A 24,020-nucleotide genomic window follows, 5' to 3' on the forward strand; every position below is an offset into this window, starting at 1 on the left:
TGGAGGCAGGGACTGGAATGATGCAGCCACAGCCAAGGAAGCTGGCAACCACCAGAAGCTAGAAGGGGTGGGGAGTGGATCCTTCCCTAGAGCCTCTGCAGGGAGTGCAGCCCTGCTGACTCCTTGATTTCCACTTCTGGCCTCCAGAATTATAAGTGAACACATTTGTTGTTTTAAGCCACCTAGTTTGTAGTAATTTGTTACGGCACCTCAGGAAATGTACCAACTCTTCTGTAAGGGGAGAGGGCCTAAGGTACAGAGGAACACCACTTTGTGGGCAGCAGATAATGGACCGGTCATATGGTCATTATCTTAGAGTAAGTTTGGAGAGTTAAGTAAAAGTTTGGGGAAAGGGAGCCTTCAGAATAGGGGCACAACCTAGAGAGTATTTGGGTTCAATGGGAATGTACTCCAGAGGCCTGCTACTACAGAGTCTTTTAACATCGGTTGGACAGGATGATTCACTCTGTGAATGCTAGCCAGCCTCCTTCCTCAGCACCCCCGTTCCAATCCCACCGTGCACTGGCTCAAAGACCCCTAGCAATGTGTCCACGGTGGGACAGATGGAGACTGTGGATGAATCTTCCATCAAAGCCAATACAGCCAGTCACTACTGGCCCCCAACGATATCAACAAACTTTGAGCTCCTGGTATGACATCTATAACTCTCAAAACTCAGTAATAAGAAAACAAGCAACCCATTTAAAGATTGGATGGCAAAAGATTCACACAAATACTTCTTGCAAAGAAGATATATGGATGGCAATTAAGCACATGAAAAAGCACTCAACATCATTAGTCAGTAGGCGAACGCAAATTAAACGACACATACCATTATACACCAGTGAGAAAGGCTCAATTAAAAACAAAACCCCCCAAAACTGACAATGTCAAGTACTGGCAAGGATGTGGAGCAACTGGAACTTTTGTATGTTGCTGGTGGGAATGCACGTTTGTTCAGCCACTTTGGAAAACAGTTTGACATCTCTTAGAAATGGAAACAAACATTTGCCGTGAGACTCAGCCGTCTCAGTCCTGGGTGTTTTTCTCAGAGAAATGAAACCTTGTGTTCACACACACACAAAAACATGAACATGTGTAGCAGCTTTATCCATAATTGCCCAAAACTTTTCAGAAATAAACCAAATGTCTTTCAGGTGGGAAATGACAATGGACTACTTCCAGACAATGGACTTCCACCCAGACAATGGACTACTACTCAGCAATAAAAAATAAGTAGCTACTGCAACCTGCAACAGCATGCCTGAATCTCAAAGGTGTTAAGTAAAAGAAGCGAGACACTACCCCCCAAGAGAAATATATACGAACTGTGTGATTTCATCTATATTACATATAGAAAAGGCAAAACTATAGGGAAATAAAACAGATTTGTGGTTGCCAGGATCTGGTGGTGGGGTTGATTATAAAGGAATCATACAAGGGAATTTTTTTTTAGGTGATGGAAGTGTTCTGTATCTTGGTTGGGGTGTTGGTTCCATGATGTATGCGTTTGTCAAAACTCATGGAACTGTATATTATAAAGGGTGGATTCTCTGTGTCAATTATACTTTAATGTTTTAAAAGGGGGGTTCCTCATGTTGGTAGGGTACCAAATCCTGACTGTCCAGGGGAGAGAGTGTGCTGTTACACAAAGGGAACAGAGAGGTATGTGTAGAACATATGCATGGGCCGCCTCCTATTATTACCGTGTCCAGTATAAAAAAATTAATGGAAGGAAGAAACAAATTAATGAAGGCTTCAGTAACCCAACACAGGGTCAGGCCCATCAAGGGCCCAGATATCTCAGGGCTAGAAGGTCTGGGTCACTGTACAGCATAAAGAACCCTGATCAGCAGAGATGCTGGCTGAGAGCAAAAGGAACAGGATGGGAGATGGAGGATGAAAGTCACAAGCACTGTCTACAGCCACATGGTGCCTGAAGAAAGGAGGACTCTAGAGACTTCCCTGGTGGTCCAGTGGTTGAGACTCCATGCTTCCACTGCAGGGGGCATGGGTTCCATCCCTGGTTGGGGAACTAAGATACCGCATGCCGTGCGGCGCAGCCAACAATTAAAAAAAAAAGAGGACTCTACTGTCTACCCAGATTTTCGTTCTTGATGTGTCATGTGTATATTTATATACCCTACTAACTCTCTCTTCTTTGATGATGGCTAACTTTAATATTTAGTCCCTGAGCTGTAGAATACTGAGATGTGATTGTGACCAAACTAAAAGAGGGGTGACATAACACAGTCGTCCTGGACCTAGCGCTGGAGTAATGACTGATGACACTTTGGGCCGTCTCCCTAGCTTTCTTCAGAGGATGGTTGTGATGTGTTTGAAGGGAACACTAGCAAGGAGTGAGCATTATAAATTATGGGAAAAAAAGAGTTCATGTGTTTGTTGACCAGCGAAGGGAGGGGCCGTGCTAAGAGAACAGAGCACAGATTTCAGCAGGACCAGAAGGCTGAGGTGGGACAAGGGACATCTTCACAGCAGCCATTGAGGGCCCAGAGGATCAAAAGGACCCCTTCCCCTAATTCCTGAAGCCACATAAGCTTCACTCCACACTCAATCCGATCTTGGTCAGGAGAATGGGGTGGTGAGGGGAACCCTAAAGGCTGAGTATTGAATTAAAGACTGGTAAACTGAAAGTCACTGAATGTCTCATTTCCTACCCTCACCTAAACAAAATAGAGACTGGATGGTCAATGTAAATTTAAAAGCTAAAATTATTGCACATCCCAGAAATCCTTCCCCTTTCTTTTTTTTTTTTTTTTTTTTTTTTTTTTTGCGGTACATGGGCCTCTCACTGTTGCAGCCTCTCCTGTTGCGGAGCACAGGACCCGGACGCGCAGGCTCAGCGGCCATGGCTCACAGGCCCAGCCGCTCCGCGGCATGTGGGATCTTCCCGGACCAGGGCACGAACCTGTGTCCCCTGCATCGGCAGGCGGACTCTCAATCACTGCGCCACCAGGGAAGCCCCCTTCCCCTTTCTTTGGTAACAAAAACTCACTCTCTATTTGGAGAACTGCCCCTCCCCTTTCCATCCCCCTCAGGGCTCTGCCCAGTGCAGATCATGAGTAGGGGTCTGGAGGACCCAAACTAAGTCAACCTGAGTTTCTTGATTGGGAATTTGAATCTTGAGTGGATTCCCTGTCTGCTCCACAAGCTGACTCCAGGGCTGTCGCACATCTGACCTTGATCCAGAGCTGTGAGCCCCTTCCCAGAACTGCGATGCCTCTGTTTGTGGCTTATGTAAAGGGAATGTGTTACAGGGAAGGTGGCCATGAGCGGCTGGCAACACTAGGACTGATGCAGTTTTATAGCTTCAATCACAGATAGAAACAGCTCCTCGGTTCCAGTTTCTTCCCAGGCCCCCTAGTCTTGACTTGTGAGAAGGGAACAGAAGGGTGGGGAGAGAAGGAGGGGTCAGGATGAGCTCATGGGGAAAAGTGGTTTTAAACACTGAGTTCCCTAAAAATAAGAGAAGATAGCGCTCCTTTAATCAATGGCATTTCCATGTCTCTGGAATTGGGTGGGTTTCTCTCATTTTGAGGGTCTCCTGGCTGGTTCCTCCAGCTGCTCTTCTCTACGCCACCCTCAGTGCTATAAGGGGGAGTGACAGGGGGTGGCTACACAGGCTGAGCACCTACTGTGTGCCAGGCACTTCTATGGGGTTTCACATACACTGTCTTATTCAATCCTCATTTTACTAAGAGCTATCAACCTCTTTGCCTCGATAAAAAAACTGAGGCTCACAGAGATTACAAATTCAAATAACTTGTCCAAGGTCACGTAGCTAGTTATGGTGAGTTTTGAAGCCAGGATAAAGGCAACCCAGTCTGGGGCCTCCCCAGCGGGGCCGTCTTCCACCTCTGGGTTGGGGAAGGGGTGCTTTGCTACAGTGAACAGGCCTTCAGGGAAAGCTGCTCTGGTCCCACAGCTGAGCACACTCAGGCAGCTGTGCCCTTCCCAGCCTTCAGCCTAGGCCATCAGAGGCTCACGAGACCCTCATCCTCAGCCAGGACTAACGACAGCTTGTGGCCACACGTGGCCTGGGGTGGGGGACGGGGTGAGTGGAGCATTAACTAAAGTGGTGAGTCCTTAATGCTGGAATTGCACATGTTAAATGAAGTGGAAAGGAACGGGAGAGAGTTGCTGGAGAAGGACTTCCTAAGCGCCCCTAAATCACTCCTGCAGGCACCCCCGGTGGGAGGGTGGGAGGGCGGTACACCTGGAGTGAGAACACACACCCCTCGGCCAGGGGTCGCAGGGCTGGTCGCAGGCCCAGGGCCCCGGCCCCACCTGAAAATCCCCGAGGGGACCTGGGAAGGTTGAGGGTGGGGAAAGTGGGCCCCCTCCTCACGCGAGCCTGATACTGCCACATACCTGGGTTTGGGTGAGGTCAAAAGCAGGGCCCAGACTGGGGTGAGGCAAGAGAGGTGTCTAGGATGCAAAATTTAAGGACGTGCTCACACTCTAGGTGTCTCAGTTGCCTCACCCTAGTCCCAGCCCTGCCACAGAGCTCAGGGCCCCAGAGGTGAATACAGCAGCGATGGCAGCTAACGTGTACAGCTCATGTGCCGAGCCCTGCCCCAGGCTATGTGTCTTATGTATACAACATATGTTAATTCACTCAACTCTCCGCACCTCTTATCAGTTGACAGATAAGGGGACAGATTCAGAACAGATAACTTGCCCAGCTAATAACTCGTACAGGTAACAGTGTCCCAGAGTTCCCACTCTTAACAATGCTGCCGTATGAGCACCCCCCGCCCAACACACACACACACACACACACACACACACACACACACACACACACAAGGCACCAGGTGCCAGGTGGTGCCCAGCTACCTTATCAGGACCCACTCCAGCAGATTGGCCACAGCTGGGTCTCTGCCCACGGCAGGCCCTGCGGGACTGGGAAGGTGGGTCACGTGTGGGTGAGGCCCCTTTTATAGCCCCACCACCCCCTCTGGCTCTGTCTTTTGCCACCTGACCTGCCGGCCACTACCTACGCCAGCTGTGCCCACTCATCATGGAGAAGGTCCTCGTCCTCCTACTCCTTGCCCTCGCGGTAGCCTATGCGGTCCCCGACCCCCGGGGAATCATTATCAACCTGGTAAGAGGGTCTTCAGGGCAGGAGTCATCTGAACCCCGAGGTGGGAATTCTTTTTAAGCTTGGACCTTGACCTCTGGGTGGGTCAAGTTGTCCCCACGTGGGGCTACCCAAGGGCTGGGAGGTAAGGCGTCTCTTCCTTTACTGCCCATTCCTGTCCCACGCCCCTTCCCCAGGGGCCCCAGAGAAGGTTGATCGGCACAGAGCATGCTCAGAGCAGCGGTTCAACCTGGCTGAGAGCACTTTATAAAATTCCAGAGCGGAATTCCCTTGCAGTCCAGTGGTTAGGACTCAGCGCTTTCACTGCCACGGTTCCATCCCGGGTTAGGGAACTAAGATCCTGCAAGCCGTGGCGCAGCCAAAAAAAAAAAAAAAAATCCAGAGCCCTGGGGTCCTGCCCCAGAAACTCTGGCTCAGAAGGTTCAGTAGTTTAAAAAGCTTCCCCAGTGATTCTGGCTTCTGACCTAGGCTGACCAGACCAGCTCCAAATGCCTCAGGAATACTTCCGTATTTAGTCCTCATAAGAGCCACGTGAGATAGGTACTATTCTGATCAACCCCATTTCCAAATGGAAAGCTGACACAGGGGAAGATTCAGTCACCTGCCTGAGGTCACACAGCTGGAAAGTCTTGAGCAGGGGTTGGTGCCCGGGCTGGCAGGCTCCAGAGCCAGGCTCTCACCACTGCCCACGCTGCCTCTCCACCAAGGGCACAACTGCAAAAGCCCTTTGGGTTAAGAACTCAGTTCACAGGTTCTTAACTCAGGGCCATGCATGGACTCGGAGGGTCCGGGATGCCCCTGAGATTTATTTGTAAGAGTCTGTGGGGGGAGGGAGGGAGGAGTTTTCCAGGGAGAGAGGGTCCTCAACCTTCACAGGCTCCTCGAGGGATTGGGGGACACAGAGGTTTGGAGACCCTGTTTGCGGGCCACAAGTGGCCATTCCAGATGGGAACTCTGAGGCATAGGGTGGGCCAGTGACTTGCCCAGGGTCACCCAGGGAGTTGGTAGCACAGCCAGTCCTAGAAGCTAGGTGTCCTGTCCCCGGCCCGGGGCTGCTTCTCTGGCCACACTGCCCACTTCTTACGTGGGTGGATGGGAGGTCGGAGTGGGAGGAGAGGCCGCCAGCCCCAGGGGTTGGATTCCTTCACACATGCCTCCCCCAACCGGGTAGTGTGTGGCGAGGTGGGGCTCTGGGTGGAGAAGGGATCAAATGGAGGTGGGTTTGGGCTGATGGGTTTCCCCTGGCAGGAAGAGGGCGAACTCTGCCTGAACAGTGCCCAGTGCCGGAGCAAGTGCTGCCACCGTGATACCGGCCTGAGCCTGGCCCGCTGCGCACCCAAGGCCAGAGAGAGCAGCGAGTGCTCCGCCTTTGTGAGTGCCGAGTGCCGGGGCGGGGTGGCGGCGGGGAGGACAGCTCCGAGGCGGAGGGCCCTCGAGGCTTGGGGGGCGGGGGGGGGAATCAGGGAGGGGGCTCCGTCTGAGAGGGAGGTCAGCAGGCTTCAAAGCCCTTTCCCATCCCATCCCCTCTCTTGACCCTCACCACGGACCAGTGAGATGGGTGGGGCAGCCATCTGTTATCCCTGTTTCATGCATGGGTAGCTAGAGGCTTCCCAGAGAGAGCAAGTTAGTAAGAGCAAGCGAGCCACACAGCAGAGACCAGAACCCAAGTCCTCCAGGCCCACAGCGGCCCCTGGGGAGGCAGTCAGGAGAAGCACTATCTGAAAGGGGCAGGGCAGGCGATGCCCAAAGTGGCTCCCACAGCGTGTGACTCCACTGGCTCCGTATCTCTGCAGACCCTCTATGGGGTTTACTACAAGTGTCCCTGTGAGCGCGGTCTGACCTGTGAGGTGGACAAGACCATCGTGGGCTCCATCACCAACACCAACTTTGGCGTCTGCCTTGATGCTGGCCGCTCCAGAAAGTGAGGACACTCACCCAGGCTGGCACGCCACAGGGCGCTCGTCCTCCACCACCTTTCCCTGGCTGGCCGCCCCTAGACCGGCACCTCCGTCTTCTAATTGGATTCTTGGTAATTAAAGCCCCTCTTGCAAACCTTCCCCAGGCTCCTGGATGTTCTTGCTGAATCGGCGTCTTCCTTGATGTTACGTCAAGCTTTTCGCTCCATCAGGGCAGGTGTCCTCCGAGAAGGAGGAATGGGTCTGGGGCCCCGGCAGGATGGGGCTGACAGACTGGAGACAAGGTTGTGCAACAGGCCCAGCCAGGCTGGGAATGTTTCCATTTCTTCATCTTCTTCTTTTTTTTTTTAATTTATTTAATTTATTTTAGTTTCGGCTGCATTGGGTCTGTTCCTGCATGAGGGCTTTCTCTAGTTGCGGTGAGTGGGGGGCTACTCTCCGTTGCAGTGCGCAGGCTTCTCATTGCGGTGGCTTCTCTTGTTGCGGAGCACGGGCTCTAGGTGCGTGGGCTTCAGTAGTTGTGGCACGCAGGCTCAGTAGTTGTGGCTCGTGGGCTCCAGAGTACAGGCTCAGTAGTTGTGGTGCACGGGCTCAGTTGCTCCGTGCATGTGGGATCTTCCCGGACCAGGGCTCGAACCCGTGTCCCCTGCATTGGCAGGCGGATTCTTAACCACTGCACCACCAGGGAAGACCTATGTTTCCATTTCTGAGGAACAGTCACACCTCCCTGGGAGGCCCTCATTGCCCCTCAAGTTCTCAAGCAGACAGGCACACACACACACACATCTCTGGTGGGGAGTTATAATGGCCCATCTTCTTTGCCCTGCATCAAAACTTACCAGTCCCCTCTCCTGGGCTCTCACCTCTTTTCTGGGCCAGACTTTCAGATGCGACAGCTAGCTGACACAATCTGTGTGTTAAGGGGTCAGACCACAAACAATTGCTATAGGCTTACTCTGTGCTAGCAAATTCTCACAATGACCTTGGGAAGGAGAATTCATTGTCTCCACTTTATAGATAAAAGAAACTAAGGATCAGAGAGGTTAAGTAACCTGCCCAATGTCATGTAATTAGAAAAAGTTGCCACTAAACCCATCCAACTCCACCTCCTACGCTTTCTACAATTCCCTGTTCTTTCCTAATTATACATACTAAGACAGATGGGTGGCATTGTAAGGAATTTAGTTTTGACTTACTACAAAAATTTTATACCCCCTGGAGCCATCAAACCTGGGTTTCCTTAGGCAGTTCTGAGGTGCCGGTCACTGAGATGTGCAAGTGGAGGGTCACTGACCCCTCGGTGGGGATGCTGGAGAGGAGATTCACAGAAATGAGGGAGAGTGATAATGAAATTGAGATGCTCTCCCAGCCTCAGGATTCTGTAGTTCTGGGATAATGAATCCTTAGAGTAACCATTAGGTTTATGAGTTAAGACTGGATTCAGCTGTAAGTAACAACAACAACAACAAAAACCCAAGTAATTACGACTTAAACAAAGGGGGCATATGTTGGGTTGGCCAAAAATTCATTCGGGGTTTTCCATAACATCTTACAGAAAAAATACGAACGAACTTTTTGGCCAGCCCAATGTCTCTCAGGCATGAAGAAGCCTAGAGATGGACGTGCCGGCATTTGTTTGGGTGCTGGCAGACCTGCAGGTCTCTTCACCTCCTCTCAGCAAATGCCTTCACAGCAGCTCCCAACGTCAGATCCTCTCACCATGTGCTAGGAAGCCTTGGGTAGAGGCTGGGTTGGGGAGGGGTGAGGGCAGAGTGCTTCTCCTGGGGTACCTTCTTATCTTGCCCTAACGCCTCCGGGCTGACGTCTCCACATCTCCCTGGCTACAACTGGGTCACCTGACCACCTCTAGCTGCAAGGGAGGCTGGGAAAGCAAAGGGAATGGGATTGCCATGACTGGCTTAGACTAATTATGATCCCTCTCCAGGGCTGGGCACATTACTGCCCAAACAATATTGGGGTTCAGCAAGGAAGCGGGGCAATGGCTGCCAGCAAACATTGAAAGTTCTTTATTGCAATGACTGTGCATCACCCTCCCTCCTTGTTCCTCCCCTGTTGGGGGAGGCTCTGGGGACCAGGGACAGGAACACACAGTTCTGGGTAGGCACAGGAGTAGGTGGAGGAGAAGTGGGGGGAGGCAAGGAAGAAAGATCATTAAAAGAAAGTTTCCTTAACTGGCTTCTTTTTTTTTTTCAATTTTCTTACAATGGCCATAGATGATTTTAAACGATTTCTCATTCTTCGGAAATATACGAGTCAGGCCCTGCTGGCAGGGACATTCGTTATACAGGCCGAGGAATGCCTGGGAAAGGCGAGACTTTGACCTCGATCTTGGGGGTTGCTCTGCCCTCAGCCCCGAGGGCCAGCCCCCACTTTCACCACAGCCCAGCTCTGGGGCCCATCTGCTTGTGCACAACAGAGGAGCCTGGGCATAAAGACCTCCACACCCAGCTGCTCAGAGTCTCTGGTCACCTCCTCCAGGCTGACCCCTAGGGTTGCTAAGTGTTCTCTTCACTCCATCCCCGGCATCACCTTTCCCTTGTTAACCCATCTGCCAGTCCTAAGTGGATGAACACTGAGAGGGAGCCCCATCTCAGCTCCTTAAATCCTTCCATAGGTAAGTCAACTCCCCTCTCCTGCACACTCAGTTCAGAGGCTGCCTCAGCCCACCTCCCCCCAGGAGGCCACGGCAGAACTCCTGGGGCTTGGGAGGACGGTGGTTAAGGCAGAGGTAGAAAGGGTGAGGGCCAGACCTAACTGTGCCCATTTACAGTGCTACTTTCAGGGTTTGCTAAGATGACCCCTGAAGAAAGGGAACCCATATTAGAGAAAGAAGCATCGCCATGCCCCATGGCCCCCCATCCAGGATTCCAAGCCCCTGGAGTGGGGACCCACCTTGGGTCTGTCCAAAGGCTTCCCCAGCAGAGAATTCCCGGGTCATTTCCGCCGCCCCCCCCCAGCCCCCCGGCCTTCCCTGGCCTCTGGGTGTGCCCAGGCTCCACCTTCCGTGGGTTCCTCCCCCTCAGCTCCACCGGGCACCGACACCCACATCCGTGTGACACGTGCCGCCCTCGGACCCCTTTAAGGAGCTGTGCGACTGGCAGTTCTCTGCCGCCCAGCGGCAGCATCCACTCGTGCACTTGCCCGGGAAGGCAAATCTCCCCAGTGTCCTGCGGGGAGACGGCTCCACCGCGGGCCCCCGCCTGCCTCCTCCCACACGGCGCCCTCACTTCCCCTCCACCCGCCGGGCTGGGCAGTCTCTGGACGGGGCCCCGGGGCATCTCTGCGGCTCGGGGTGGGTGGGGGGGCGGACAGAAGGCACCCGCAGGACCTGACTTGTGCCTGGAGGGAACTAAACAGTTTTGGAAGGTTTGCCCTTAGTGTCCCCAGAATAGGTTACGTCTCCTCTGGGTGTGCCAGACCTTCCTGTCTGCCACTGCACAAGCTGCTCTCCTGCAAACTCTGACTTACCCTTTCAGCTGAGTTTGATTGTCACCTACACCCCCCTAAACACACACACACTCACACACATCAACGGCCCCTAATGCTGGGGCTTATGACGTCGCCCATCATCCCTCCATCAGACATTTTCAATAGTCTTTCAACAAGCACATACTGAGCACCTACTGTGTCCAGGCCCTGGAGATACAGCTGGGAACAAAACCAACAAATGCCTGCCCTGCTCCACCTGCCTGCTTCCCTCTCCCGTCCCGGCTGTGGCCTTCCTGGACACCTAGCCAGAGCAGTCCCATCACCTGGGTTTACCATGTTCACAACACATCTGACTCTCTGAAATTATCTTCTTTATCTTGTTTTTAAATTTTTCTATCTCTCCCTCAACTCCAGGAGGGCAGGGATTCTTGCTTTCTTGTTCACTGCTGTATTTCTTAGATGCTAGGACTAAAGTCCTCACACACAGTGGGTGCTGAATGCAAAAGTGCTGAACAAAGGAGAATATTGGAATGTTCCTTTGATCTCTCTGACCTCATCTCCTATTATTTCCATTCTCTCTCACTCCTATTTTCTATTCCTTGAATATGCCAGGCAAGGTCCCTCCTCTAGACCTTTGCCCTGACTGTTACTCCACCTGGACTGCTCTTTCCACTGCCTGCCTGGCTCCCTTTAGGAAAGACCTCACACCCTTTAGGTCTTTGCTTAAATTCCCATTGTCAGTAAGGTCTTCCCTGAGCACCCTCTCCTCACACCACAACTCCTGAAACCCCTTCCTTATTTTCTTTGTCCTCAGGTGTTGATCACCTGGAATTACATTAATATTTTACTTATTTGCCTCCTACAATAGAATGTCAGCTCTCCCAGGGCAAGGATTTTTGTGTCTTGTTCACAGCCCCATCACTAGCACCTAGAAAAATCACTTACATGTAGTAGGTGCTCAATAAATCGTGTGGAGGAATGAATGTCTGTCTCTCTTACCAGATGTGAGCGAGCCTGGGATGGGAGTGCTGTGTTTTGTTCATCTCTGCAGTGACAGCACCCGGCAGCACCCCGGCACAGCTCCCATGACTCCGGTGCACTTTCTTTGTCCCCCCAGACATCCTCCACCCAGCACTCCCTGCTGTCCCCCACTTCCAGTTTTCACCCACATGAGGCTCTGTGCCCACCCACCCTCCCCAAACAACCCTCCCCAAACAAAGTCTTAGGATGGTGGCAGATGGTGTGCCCTCTACGTTCCTTACCAAACTTTTGACTTCTCCCTGGAAAAATGAGCCCCCAGTGAGGAGCAAGAAAAAAGAGAGGAGGAAGAAGATGACCAGGAGCGCTGCCGCCACGTCAGGGACCAGAGGTGGTGGCCGTGCCTCTAAGGTCCAGCTACATACCCTGCATCTGCAATGTGAGTGCCATGTGACTGAGGCCTGGAGGGTGGGTAATGACGTGTGATTGCCCAGTCCTGGGGTTGACAGGGAGATGCCCGCAGTGCCAGTTCCCAGACTAAAGGGACAGAGGAGCAAGCAATGGGGATAAAGCTGATGTTTCCCAAGAACCAGTGCTGCTTCCTGGACCGTTTGCTGTGCTCATCTTGCTGCCGGCAGAGTATCTAGTCTGTGTGATTGGACTCTGGCACCGGCGAGATCTGGGTTCAATCCCAGCTCTGCTGCCTACTGGCTGTGTGGTCTTGGGTAGCCTTCTTAACCTCTTTGAGCCTTGGTTTCCCCTTCTGCAAGATGGGGCCTAATAAGAGTACATCACAGGGATGATGCAATGCTTAAATGAAATAGTAGGTATTTTGCTCTGCATGGGGTAGGCACCCAATAAATAGAAGCTGTTATTAGCTTTGCAGTTAGAAGTCCTCAGTTAGAAGGATCTCAAAAGACTCTCTCATCCAATCCAATTGTGTATTATAAGTAACAAACAGCACTGTGAATATTTGTTTTGCAGATGAGGTGACTAAGGCCCAGAGAAGCTGCCAAACCTCCCCAAAGTCACAAAGCTATCAAGTAACAGAAGATTAGACTCTGGTTTTCATCTTTCCACTCTCTTTCTCCAGAGGCTTTCAATTAGAATTTCAGTAACTCCCTCTCTTGAGAAAATGCAGTGCGCCAAAACGCATTGCTGTAGGCCTTCTTGGCGAGCACAAGAGTTACAAGCCCAGGACGTTCAAAACACAAATGGTGAGTGGGTTTTGGCAGCGGATGATCAGAACAAAGTGCCTAGGTCTTGGGAGTGGGAGCGGGTGATAATGCTGCGGGCAGAGCAGCAAGAGACATTTTTACACATATTAGTCAGAGTAGGTACGGAAATGCTGTGGGAACAAACTGTCCAGGAATCACAGAGGCTTAACACAACACAAGTGGATTTCTTGCTGTGAGTCAGGACGCTCTCCAGGGCCACTGTCCTCCCTGTGGTGACTTAGCAATCCAGGCACCTCCCAGCAATAGATCCTCACCTTGTCACCCAGCCATTGCAGGGAAAGAGAATTGGAGAACTCACAGGTTTTCTGGGTGCCTCACAGAGGGTGAAATCACCCCCTTACCCAAAATTGGTTTGGATGTTGGAATGGATGATGCCACACATACCCAGACAATATGGAAATGTTTATTACTAGAATAATGGAACTTTCTGGGGACAGCAGCGCAGGTGCAAGGAGGTGTGAGTGGCAAGGATGAAGGGGTGGGTGGCTTTGACTTTTACTGCGGCTGGGAGTTGGCGCCAGGGTGAGGGTTCCCTGAGCAGGCTGGGATTTGTGTGGTTTGCACCTCCCACCAGCACCAAGGGAGGAAGCAAGTGCTTTTAGCAGCTGGCCTAGATGTGGGGCAAAAAGGGAGTGAGAGCTTGAAAGCTGTCATTGGCCAATCATCAAAAATGGAGACTTCCTTGGGAATTCCCTGGCGGTGCAACGGTTAGGGCTCTGAGCTTCCACTGCAGGGGGCACGGGTTCCATCCCTGGTTGGGGAACTAAGATCCTGCAAGCTGCCTGGCATCGCCAAAAAAAAAAGAAAAAAAAAAGGGAGTCTTCCTACCTAAGCGTAGGCAAGTCTTTGCATCGGTCTTAGCTGTATATTTCTAAATGTGATTCCTCAGGCAAAGGGAAACAAAAGCAAAAATAAACAAATGGGAGAAGATATTGCAAATGATATATCCAATAAGGTGTTAATGCCCAAGATATATAAAGAACTCATATAAACTAATAAGGACCTACCGTACAGCACAGGGAACTCTACTCAATACTCTGTAATAGCCTGCATGGGAAAAGAATCTAAAATAGAGTGGATATATGTATATGTATAACTGATTCCCTTTGCTGTACACCTGAAGCTAACACAACATTTTAAATCAACTATACTCCAGTAAAAATTAAAAAAAAAAAAAAACTCATACAAATCAACAACAACAAAACAAACTACCCGATTCGAGCTGTCTACCAGTACATCGATAGCTCTAGGTCCTGGGAGCCAAGTTCCCCTGGCTTGTTAAAATAATAATAAAAGGTTTTGTGGCAGTGAATTGCTCCCACAGTACATTCTCCTTTTTTTTGTTGTTGTTATGTTTTTTATTTTTTTTGCGGTACGTGGGCCTCTCACTGTTGTGGCCTCTCCCGCTGTGGAGCACAGGCTCTGGACGTGCAGGCTCAATGGCCACGGCTCATGGGCCCAGCCGCTCTGCGGCATGTGGGATCCTCCCAGACCGGGGCACGAACCCGTGTCCCCTGCATTGGCAGGCGGACTCTCAACCACTGCGCCACCAGGGAAGCCCGGTACGTTCTCCTTTTGTCCTTTAATAATAGAACCCCCCAAGCTTTAGCTGGGCACACAGATGCCCACATGAAAACTACACTTCCCAGTCTCCCTTGCAGCTATCTGCAGCCATGTGACTAAGTTTTGCCCAATCAGATGTAAGTGAAAACAATTCCTGTGGCCTCTTGGTCATGCCCTTTTAGGAAGACTGAGCTACTTGCTGTCCCTCTACCCGCTTTCTTCTAACTGGAATGTGGACACAGCAGTTATGGTGATGCATCATCTTTGACATCCTGGGGCAGAGCTTCTTGACTAGTGTGTTTGGAAATGTGGATGCCTTCTGCCCTCAGGAGAGCCTCTTTAAGGCCCCAAGGCCCTTCTACTCTTACCCCGAGGTACTATACACATATGATGTTTCTGTGTGTGCCGTGTTGTAAAAAATTAAGGGGAAAAAAAAAGAAAAGGAAACAGTGCAGCAGATGGCTGAGCAAGAGGGTGGAAGGAGGTGGAGGCGTGGACAATCTCACCCAGCATGAGCCTCCAGCCAGCCTCCCCCAACTACCAGATGAGAGAGAAAGCATCTACCTTGCTTAAGCCATCATTAGGATAGGTTTTTGCTTCTGCAACTGTAAAGTTGTATCCTAAAGAACATAGATGGTTTGGACTTGGAAATGATCTTACTGTCTACTCACAGGGAAATAGTTAAGTAAATATGGGTCCACATATATAATAAAATTAGGCAGTCATTACTGTTTGAAAAAGTACTTTGGTGACATGAGGGAAATGATTGATATATAATGAGACAGGAGAAAAAGCAATTTCTGATTTCTGCGTGAGGCAAAGGATCTCTGAGTTACACTGTGGTTATGTCAAATGACGAGTGGTGGGTGGGTCCAGGGCAAGGTAACCCCCAGGACAGACTGGACTGGGGGTAGAGTCTCGGTGTTCCAGTCTCAGTGTAGAGTCTCAGTGTTCCAGTCTGACCCAGGAGAGTGGGTCCAGACATCAGAGCTGAGGCCACGCATCTTCCTCAGGATCTGGCCAGGAAAGGCGATGGTGTTCTGAGTCCTGACTGTGTTGGTGACCTCTTGGCTGGGGAGACACCAGGTAAAACCTGCACCCACCTCCATCGGAATAGTCCCAGAGAGGCTGACTCCACCTTTGCACCCTCCCACATAAGCCAGGCTAAGTCAATCGGCTAATTCCACCGCAATGATTGGTTCAGGGATGAGCATGCCGACTAAGCAAATCCAATCAGAATCGATCTTAGCACGTTTGCTGAGAATTTTGAGACAGATGTTTCCTTTCTCTGGGAGGCATGATTGGCATATGTGAGGTGGATTTGTGGTTAAGAGCCTGCCCTGTGGAGCAAGACAGCCTGGATTCAAATCCCAGCCTCACCCCTACTCTGAACCTTTGAGAAGGGTACTTTGAGCCTCAATACCATATTTGTAAAATAGGGATATTTATAGTACCTACTATAACTGTTGTGAGAATAAGAGGAGTTGATACAGATAAAAAAGCACTTTGCTCAGTGTCTGGAACATAATAAGTGCTCAATAAATCTTAGCTGTTATTATTATGTGACACCTGGAACTTTTGCAGCTACCGGGAAGGAATCCAGCCTGAGGGCCATGGAGCTACTGGATTCAGCCAGACCTGAGGACAGGCTGCTACTGTACTTCTAGTTCCGACCCCCAGTGAATTCCCTCAGCATCTAGACCAGTTTGGGTTGGTTTTTTGGATAACCGCAGCAGAAAATACCCCATGGTGATAATCCATGGTGAGACCTTGGGCAAGTCATGTAGCTCTCTGAGCCTCAGTTTCTTTATCTTTATTTTATTTTTTTAAAATGTATTTCAGGGCTTCCCTGGTGGCACAGTGGTTGAGAGTCCGCCTGCTGATGCAGGGGGACACGGGTTCGTGCCCCAGTCCGGGAAGATCCCACAGGCCGCGGAGCGGCTGGGCCCGTGAGCCATGGCCGCTGAGCCTGCGCGTCCGGAGCCTGTGCTCCGCAACGGGAGAGGCCACAACAGTGAGAGGCCCGTGCAAAAAAAAAAAAAAAAAAAAAAAATGTATTTCATTTTAGTATAGTTGATTTACAATGTTAATTTCTACCATACAGCAAAGTGATGCAGTTATACATATATATACATTCTTTTTTCATATTCTTTTCCATTATGTTTTATCACAGGATATTGATTATAGTTCCTTGTGGTATACAGTACGACCTTGTTGTTTATCCATTCTATATATAACAGTTTGCATCTGTTTATCCCCAAATCCCAATCCATCCCCTACCCACTGTCCCCCCTTGGCAACCACAAGTCTGTTCTCTATGTCTATGAATCTGTTTCTGTTTCATAGATAAGTTCATTTGTGTCGTATTTTATATTTCACATGTAAGTGATATCATATGGTATTTGTCTTTCTCTTTCTGACTTACTTTGCTTAGTATGATAATCTCTAGGTCTATCCATGTTGCTGCAAATGGCATTACTTCATTCTTTTTATGGCTGAGTAGTATTCCATTGTATACATGTACTACATCTTCTTTATCCATTCATTTGTCCATGGACATTTAGGTTTTTTCCATGTCTTGGCTATTGTAAATAGTGCTGCAGTGAACAGCATGTATCTTTTCAAATTATAGCTTTCTCTAGATAAATGCCCAGGAGTGGGATTGCAGGATCATACGGCAACTCTACTTTTAGTTTTTTGAGGAACCTCCATACTGTTTTCCATAGTGGCTGCACCAATTTACATCCCCACCAACAGTGTAGGAGGGTTCCATTTTCTCCACACCCTCTGCAGCATTTGTTATTTGTGGACTTTTTAATGATGGCCATTCTGACCCGTGTGAGGTGGTACCTCACTGTAGTTTTGATTTGCATTTCTCTAATAATTAGTGATGCTGAGCATCTTTTCATGTGCCTGTTGGCCATCTGTATGTCTTCTTTGGAGAAATGCCTATTTAGGTCTTCTGCCCATTTTTCGATTGGGTTGTTTGCTTTTTTGTTATTGAGTTGTGTGAGCTAGTTTCTTTATCCATAAAATGGAACTGATGATATTAGAGAACGTGGAGAGATCAATGCACCAGGTCACTTTCCCACCACAGGCATGGACATTTTTGCATTTATGCTTCACACGCATTCTCATAAACACTCTCTCAATGATCTCCACCCTCGTGTTCCCCTTGAAAAGCATTCAGATCCCCCGCTCAGTCCCCCCTACCACATACCCATCCATGAGCACCTCAACATACTCCCTCGAGGCACATTCCTCAACCGTGCCCCTCCCACATAGCCCTCCTTCCCAAGGCTTGGCCCTTCCTGGATGCAGCCTCTTCTCACCCCTACACCCCAGTTCCCTCCCGCAGATCCGCCCTGAGGCCACCAGGCCTCCAGACAGGGCCAAACCCCATGGGAAGCTCTATCATGCCTCCTGTCTCCCCTTTCAGCTACCCCCAGACTGGAGCAATCCCTATCCAGTCCCCTCTCCCAGGAAGTGCAGACAGAAGCCAGAGCCAGGAAGTGACTTTAATGTCTTTTGAGCAAGATGCCCCCCCCCCAGCAAGGAGGAGAGGGAGGGAGGGGTGGCGGTGACCAGCCTGCATCCTCTAAATCAAATGGCACCGGCGGGTACAGACTGGGTCCTTGTGTATGCAACTTAAGCCTACTTGGCTGGGGCATATGATGTTCATGGCGCCCTTGGTCTGCGGAAAACAGGTAAGAGAGTTGAGAGTTACCAAGGTGCAGGAAAGAAGGGGGTTTAAACTCCTTAGGGAGCAGAAGCAAGATCATAAGTGATGGAGTGAGACAGACGTGAGCTGTCAGCTCTACAGCTGATAACTTTGTGACCTTAGGCTTCTTTGTCTTAGTTTCTGCATCTGTCAAATGGGGATAATAATAGTAACCCTATTTGTTATTTTGAGAAGATAGACAAAATAAAGTAGATCAAGTGCCCATGATGAAAAGATCCTCTGGCCACTTCAGCTGTAGACTTAGGCCACAGGAGCGGCCTGACTGGCTCCCTGGGCAATGGCAGCTCCCCAGACAGGGAGATGGAGGCTGAGCCCATCCTCCGTAGAAAGATTTGGGCCCAGGGCCAGAGAAAAGGCAAGCAAGAACAAGATGTACAATGCATTCTGCTCCCTGCATTTCCACCAGCTAATAACAACCATGCTCCATTGAGCACTGTCACTGCCATGACCATATACTCTTCCCAACAACGTGGTGGGGTGGGTACTTTAACCCCATTTTTCAGATGAGGAAACTAAGGCTCAGAGAGCAGAAGTGATCTGTCTGAGGTCACAAAGACAGGGGCTGGAAAAGCCAGGGTTTAAACTCAGGTCCAATCCCAAAACTGTGACCCTGCCACGGCAGCTCCGCTCAAGAAATTAGGTCATAGCGGCAGGGAGGTAGGAATGGGTTGAGAGGTCTTTTCCCACCCGCTTTGCTGCAGTGATGTTAGGGTAGAGATATTCATTCATGCAACAAACATTTGTTGAGTACTACTGTGTGCAGGCACTAAGCTGGGTGGGTAGGGGTTCAAAAGTGAATATGTCTTAATCCTTCCCTTGCAGAGCTCTGCCCAGTGGCGGAGGCAGACAAAGGCAGGGAAGTCAGGGAGATACATGCTCTGCTGAGGGTCTGGGTCCCAAGAGTGTCAGAGCTCCAGGGAGGGAAGTCTTCTCAGAGGAGGTGGCCGGAGTTGTTATTGCAGGACGATTAGGAGTTTGCCAGGTGGAGAAGGGGGAAAGGCTGCTCCAAGGAAAGGGTAAAAAAAGCAGGTGCAGCCACATGGGTTTTTTAACCCATCCCCACCGTACATACCAGAAGGGGCTGCCCCACCCGCGTCTCACTTGGGGCAAGCACATCATGGTTATTCTGGCCCTAGGGACACAGAAGGCACACCATGGTCCAAGTTGATGAGACAGCAGTCGCTGTAGCACTCCGAGTGGTGGGCCCCTAGCCCCGTTCGTCTGTGGGGACCCGCCCTAAGTCACCAGTCTCTGGCAGCATTTGTGTGTAGGGGTCAGGGGGGGTCCCTGACATTGCTAAAGCCCCAGGAGTCCAGAAAGAGAAGCCCTGAGATGGTCACCCCACCTCCCACCCACCCCCGGCACGGCTCCAGCAGTACTCAGAGGAGCAGGGGGAGAGGAAGGGTGGCAGTTTAGTACTTTTCCCTCTGCTTCTCCTCTCCTGGGGGCCTCCCTCAGCTCTGTGGGTCCCAAAGGGTGACCTTTGTTGGGGGGAGAAAATACTCCCAGATCACACTTTAGTGGGGCGGGCAGGACCTAGTGTCCGGGAGCGAGTGTTGGGAGGGAGGGGATGGTGCTGGTTATAAGGCCACTTTCTTTCCCCTCCAGAACCACCAGGGAGGTGAAGCAGGGCTTTGAAGTCCTGTGGGAACCTATCAAGCTTCCAGCCTGAGAAGAAATCGCCAATATGGGGTGGTTCCCCCCCATCCCCCTCTTCTCTCTCAAAACCCAACTGGCACCTTCTGGCTAGACGATGACACCTCGACCACCGCCCTCTGCTAGAGTGGAAGGTTCCAAAAGCTCTCCTGGCTCACCTTTGTAAACCCCTTTTTAAATTGCGGGAACGCGTCCCAGCAGAGGAGCAGCATCGCCGCGAGTATCGCGAGGGCCGCGGCCATGCGCTTGGGAAGCAGAAGTCCCGTCGGGCTCCGAGAGGCTGCAGGGATAAACCTTCCCGCTGCCACGTGACCCGGCGCCCCCAGCGCCCGCCCTGGGCTGGGGGCGGAGGGTGAGGGAGTTAATGGTCACAGCCCACTCCAGAGAGGAGGCCCAAACCAGCAGAAGCCCTTTCTAGCGCCCAGGAGGCTCCCAGGCCCCGGCAAAAGGATGGAATTAGGAAAGGCGCTCCTATGAGACCCTGACTCAGGCGTGGACCGGCCAGATGATCGATTTTAGGGGCCCTAGGGCCATCCGTATGTATTACTTGCAAATTAAAACTTAAAACTGTAAACTAAAACTTTATTTCCAAAAATTATGCAAAATTTATATGCTGAAATGAAACATCTTGCTTCTTAATGTTCTGACTCTCTCTGCCCTTCGCTGCACCAAATTGCCCACCACCCGACCCTGACCTTTTGGACAAGCCAGCCCCGCCCTCTGGTGTTTTTCATACCCTCACAGGCCCAGACACGTCCTCTGTAAGAATCAGGAGGCAATGGGAATTCCCTGGCGGTCCAGTGATTAAAACTCGGGGCCGCTGGGTTCAATCTCCGGTGGGAGAACTGAGATCCCACAAGCCTTGGGCTGCGGCCAAAAAAAAAGAAAAAAAAAACAGGGCTTCCCTGGTGGCGCAATGGTTGGGAGTCCGCCTGCCGGTGCGGGGGACGCGGATTCGTGCCCTGGTCCGGGAGGATCCCACGTGCCGCGGAGCGGCTGGGCCCGTGAGCCATGGCCGCTGAGGCTGCGCGTCCAGAGCCTGTGCTCCGCAATGGGAGAGGCCACAACAGTGAGAGGCCCGCGTACCACAAAAAAAAAAACAGCCAGGAGGTAAGACAAGATGACCTCTAAGACCTAGACGTCTTCCAGGTTTAAGGAGTCAATTAACTGTCAAAGAATTTGTAAATTGTATACAATTCACCCACCTTAGTATGGGGGCGAGATGGAGGGGGTGAGGAAGACTGGGAAGGAAGAGGGTTCAGGGAGAGCTGCAGGTAGCCCTCAGTGGAACTGGGGGAGGCAGGCCTTCCGCACCATTTCCCTCTGGATGAAACTCGCACCTCACCCCACCCTTGGATGCTTCTGCTTTTAAATTTTTGCTAGTGAGATCACTCTGTATGACAGTCTCTAGGTCCATCCACGTCTCTGCAAATGACACAATTTCGTTCCTTCTTATGGCTAATATTCCATTGTATATATGTACCACAGCTTCTTTATCCATTCCTCTGTTGATGGACATTTAGGTTGCTTCCATGTCCTGGCCATGGTAAATAGTGCTGCTATGAACATTGGGGTGCATGTGTCTTTTTGAATTATGGTTTTCTCCAGGTATATGACCCAGGAGTGCTGGGTCATATGGTTGTTCTGTTTTTAGTTTTTTAAGGAACCTCCATACTGTTTTCCACAGTGGCTGTATCAATTTACATTTCCACCAACAGTGTAAGAGGGTTCCTTTTTCTCCACACCCTCTCCAGCATTTATTGTTGAGAGACTGTCATGCAGAGTGAAGTAAGTCAGAAAGAGAAAAACAAATATGGTATATTAATGCATATATTTGGAATCTAGAAAAATAGTACAGATGAACCTATTTGCCAAGCAGAGACACAGATGTAGAGAACAAACATATGGACACCAAGCGGGGAAACGGGGTGGGGGGGGATGAATTGGGAGATTGGGATTGATGTATATACACTACTGTATGTAAAATAGATAACTAATGAGAACCTACTGTATAGCACAGGGAACTCTACTCAATGCTCTGTGGTGACCTAAACGGGAAGGAAATCCAAAAAGAAGGGGATATATGTATACATATAACTGATTCACTTTGCTGTAGAGCAGAAACTAACACAACATTGTAAAGCAACTATACTCCAATTAAAAAAAAAAAATTTGCTCGTAAGAAAATATCTGAGGGGCCCTGACTTGAAGGGGCTGCTATAGACTGAATTGTGTCCCCCCTTCCCCAAAATTCATATGTTGATGCCAGATCCCTCAGTGAGATGAGATTTGGAGATGGGGCCTTTGGGAGGTAATTAGGTTTAGATGAAGTCCTGAGGGTCCCCTCATGATGGGATTAGCACCGTCATAAGAAGGGACACCAGAGAGCTTGCTGTCTCTTCCTCTCTGCCGTGTAAGGACACAGAGAGAAGGCAGCTGTCTGCAAGCCAGGAAAAGGGTTCTCACCAGAACCAGACCATGCTGGCACCCTTATCTTGGATTTCCAGCCTCCAGAGGTGTGAGAGGTAAATTTGTGTCGTTTAGGCCACCCAGCCTATGGTGTTTTCTTATGGCAGCATGAGCTGACTGATATAGGGGACTTAGGTCTTTTCTCTAAGATAACAGCTCCCACTGAGCTCAGAGGGTTTTGTGTCCATGAGCTCTGTTAGCCCTCCCTGTATTAGGGTAATTAACAAAGGCTGTCACAACAGAGAACTCTTGAAATTTCAGGGGCTTGGTACCATAGTGCTTTATTTACCAGTCATGTAAATTTTGATGCGGGGCAGGAGACCTTTCTCCCATCTCATAGCCTCACCGTCTGGAAGAGTGGCCTCCAAGGTCCTTATGGAAGATGGGAGAGAGAGATGAAGGAAGCACATGGATCCCTAAATGCCTCAGCCAGGCCTGACACATGCCTCTTCCACTCAGAGACCATTGGCCGCAACTAATCATGTGACCTCAACCTTCTGCAAGGGAAACTGGGAAATTCAAGTCCGGGAATATTTAGTGCATACTATCATTTCTGCTGCCCATTTTACAGCTGAGGAACCTGAAGGCTCAAGGTAAAATAACTTGCCCAAATAACACAAGTAAGTCACAGAGCCAGATATAAACCCAGGGCATTCTAGCTCCTGAGCCCAAGCTCTTCCACTGCCCCTCCCCCCCACTGCTGTGGGTGGCCAGAAGGCTTTGTCCCCTAAAGGGATTTCTGTAGTCATTAGTTTCCCATCTGCAAAGCTCATTGTGAACTGGAGAGGAACCCCAGGGGATAATAATTCTCTGTGAAGAGTAATGTACTTCCCTGAGGTATTTGTGAGGGGTAGATAATTGGTAAATAGTGTCTAAGACTGCTCAGGAAAGGGGCAGGTGTGGGGCAAGAGGCCAATGGCTGTGTGTCAGGATTAGCAGGTTGAGATTCTTGATTTGAGGACCAGGGGCCCCAGGGAGGTTTATTGAAGGCCCTGAGTGGGTGGTGGGCCCCTGAAATTCTAAATTCTATGCAAAATACCCTTTTTCTTTTTTTTTTGAGGACAGAGGGCTACATTAGCCTCAGAGACTAGTTCAAAACCTTCATTTTTTTTCCTTTTTGAAAAAAATCTTGTTGAAGTCTAGTTGATAGAGCCTTCATTTTAAGGTCAGGAAACTGAAGCCCAGAGAAGGAAGGGACTTCCCCAGGTGACTGAACAGAGCCAGGTCTGGACCCCAGGCTCCTGACTCCAAGTCCTCTTCTTCCTGTACCAGTGGCCTGTTTCCCAAATCCAACTGGCGCTGGTCACAAGCACAAATCCAGGACACCTGTGCTGTATGAGGGGGTGGGAGCCAGATCACTAGGATCCCCAGGGCCGGTGGGTGGGTGGTCACTGACCCACCTGCCCTGTGAGCGCGGCCCTGGCTCTGCCCTTTGGCCGGGACCCAAACGTGGCCAGCCCAGTCTCGTCTGAGGAGAAAGGGGCAGGAAGCGCCTGGCTGGGCGGACATCCTCCAGTGCCTTCTTTCCTGCATCCATCTGCTGGTTTCCATGACAATATTCTCACTGGTCTACAGCAAAATGAAAAAAATAAGGGCTTTTTTTGTTAAAGAGTTTATCATTTAGGGGACTTCCCTGGTGACACAGTGGTTAAGAAGCTGCCTGCTAATGCAGGGGACACGGGTTCGAGCCCTGGTCCGGGAAGATCCCACATGCTGCAGAGCAACTAAGCCCGTGCACCACAACTACTGAACCTGAGCTGTAGAGCCTGTGAGCCACAACTACTGAAGCCTGCGCACCTAGAGCCCGTGCTCCGCAACAAGAGAAGCCACCGCAATGAAAAGCCCGCACACTGCAACGAAGAGTAGCCCCCGCTCGCGACAAC

General features: G+C 50.5%; 1 protein-coding gene across 2 annotated transcripts; it reads left to right on the forward strand.

Annotated features, from left to right (window-relative positions):
* Positions 1-5,044: 5,044 nt before the first annotated feature.
* Positions 5,045-7,050, forward strand: CLPS (colipase). Of its 2 annotated transcripts, XM_060021311.1 has the most exons (3): positions 5,045-5,128; positions 6,374-6,496; positions 6,919-7,050. In XM_060021311.1, exons 1-3 carry the CDS (start codon positions 5,045-5,047, stop codon positions 7,048-7,050), a joined length of 339 nt encoding a protein of 112 aa, XP_059877294.1. The 2 variants fall into 2 exon arrangements, with proteins under 2 accessions (XP_059877294.1, XP_059877295.1); XM_060021312.1 differs by lacking the exon at positions 6,374-6,496.
* The last annotated feature ends 16,970 nt before the right edge of the window (positions 7,051-24,020 follow it).

This window comes from Delphinus delphis, chromosome 10 (genome assembly GCF_949987515.2).
Source record: "Delphinus delphis chromosome 10, mDelDel1.2, whole genome shotgun sequence".
NCBI lineage: Eukaryota > Metazoa > Chordata > Mammalia > Artiodactyla > Delphinidae > Delphinus > Delphinus delphis.

What these genes read in the sequence shown, in the direction of transcription:
- CLPS (XM_060021311.1), top strand. Translation starts at nt 5,045, where the DNA reads ATGGAGAAGGTCCTCGTCCTCCTACTCCTTGCCCTCGCGGTAGCCTAT. An exon ending in GGGGAATCATTATCAACCTG is followed by an intron (nt 5,129 to 6,373) that starts GTAAGAGGGTCT and finishes TTCCCCTGGCAG; the next exon opens with GAAGAGGGCGAACTCTGCCT. An exon ending in GCAGCGAGTGCTCCGCCTTT is followed by an intron (nt 6,497 to 6,918) that starts GTGAGTGCCGAG and finishes GTATCTCTGCAG; the next exon opens with ACCCTCTATGGGGTTTACTA.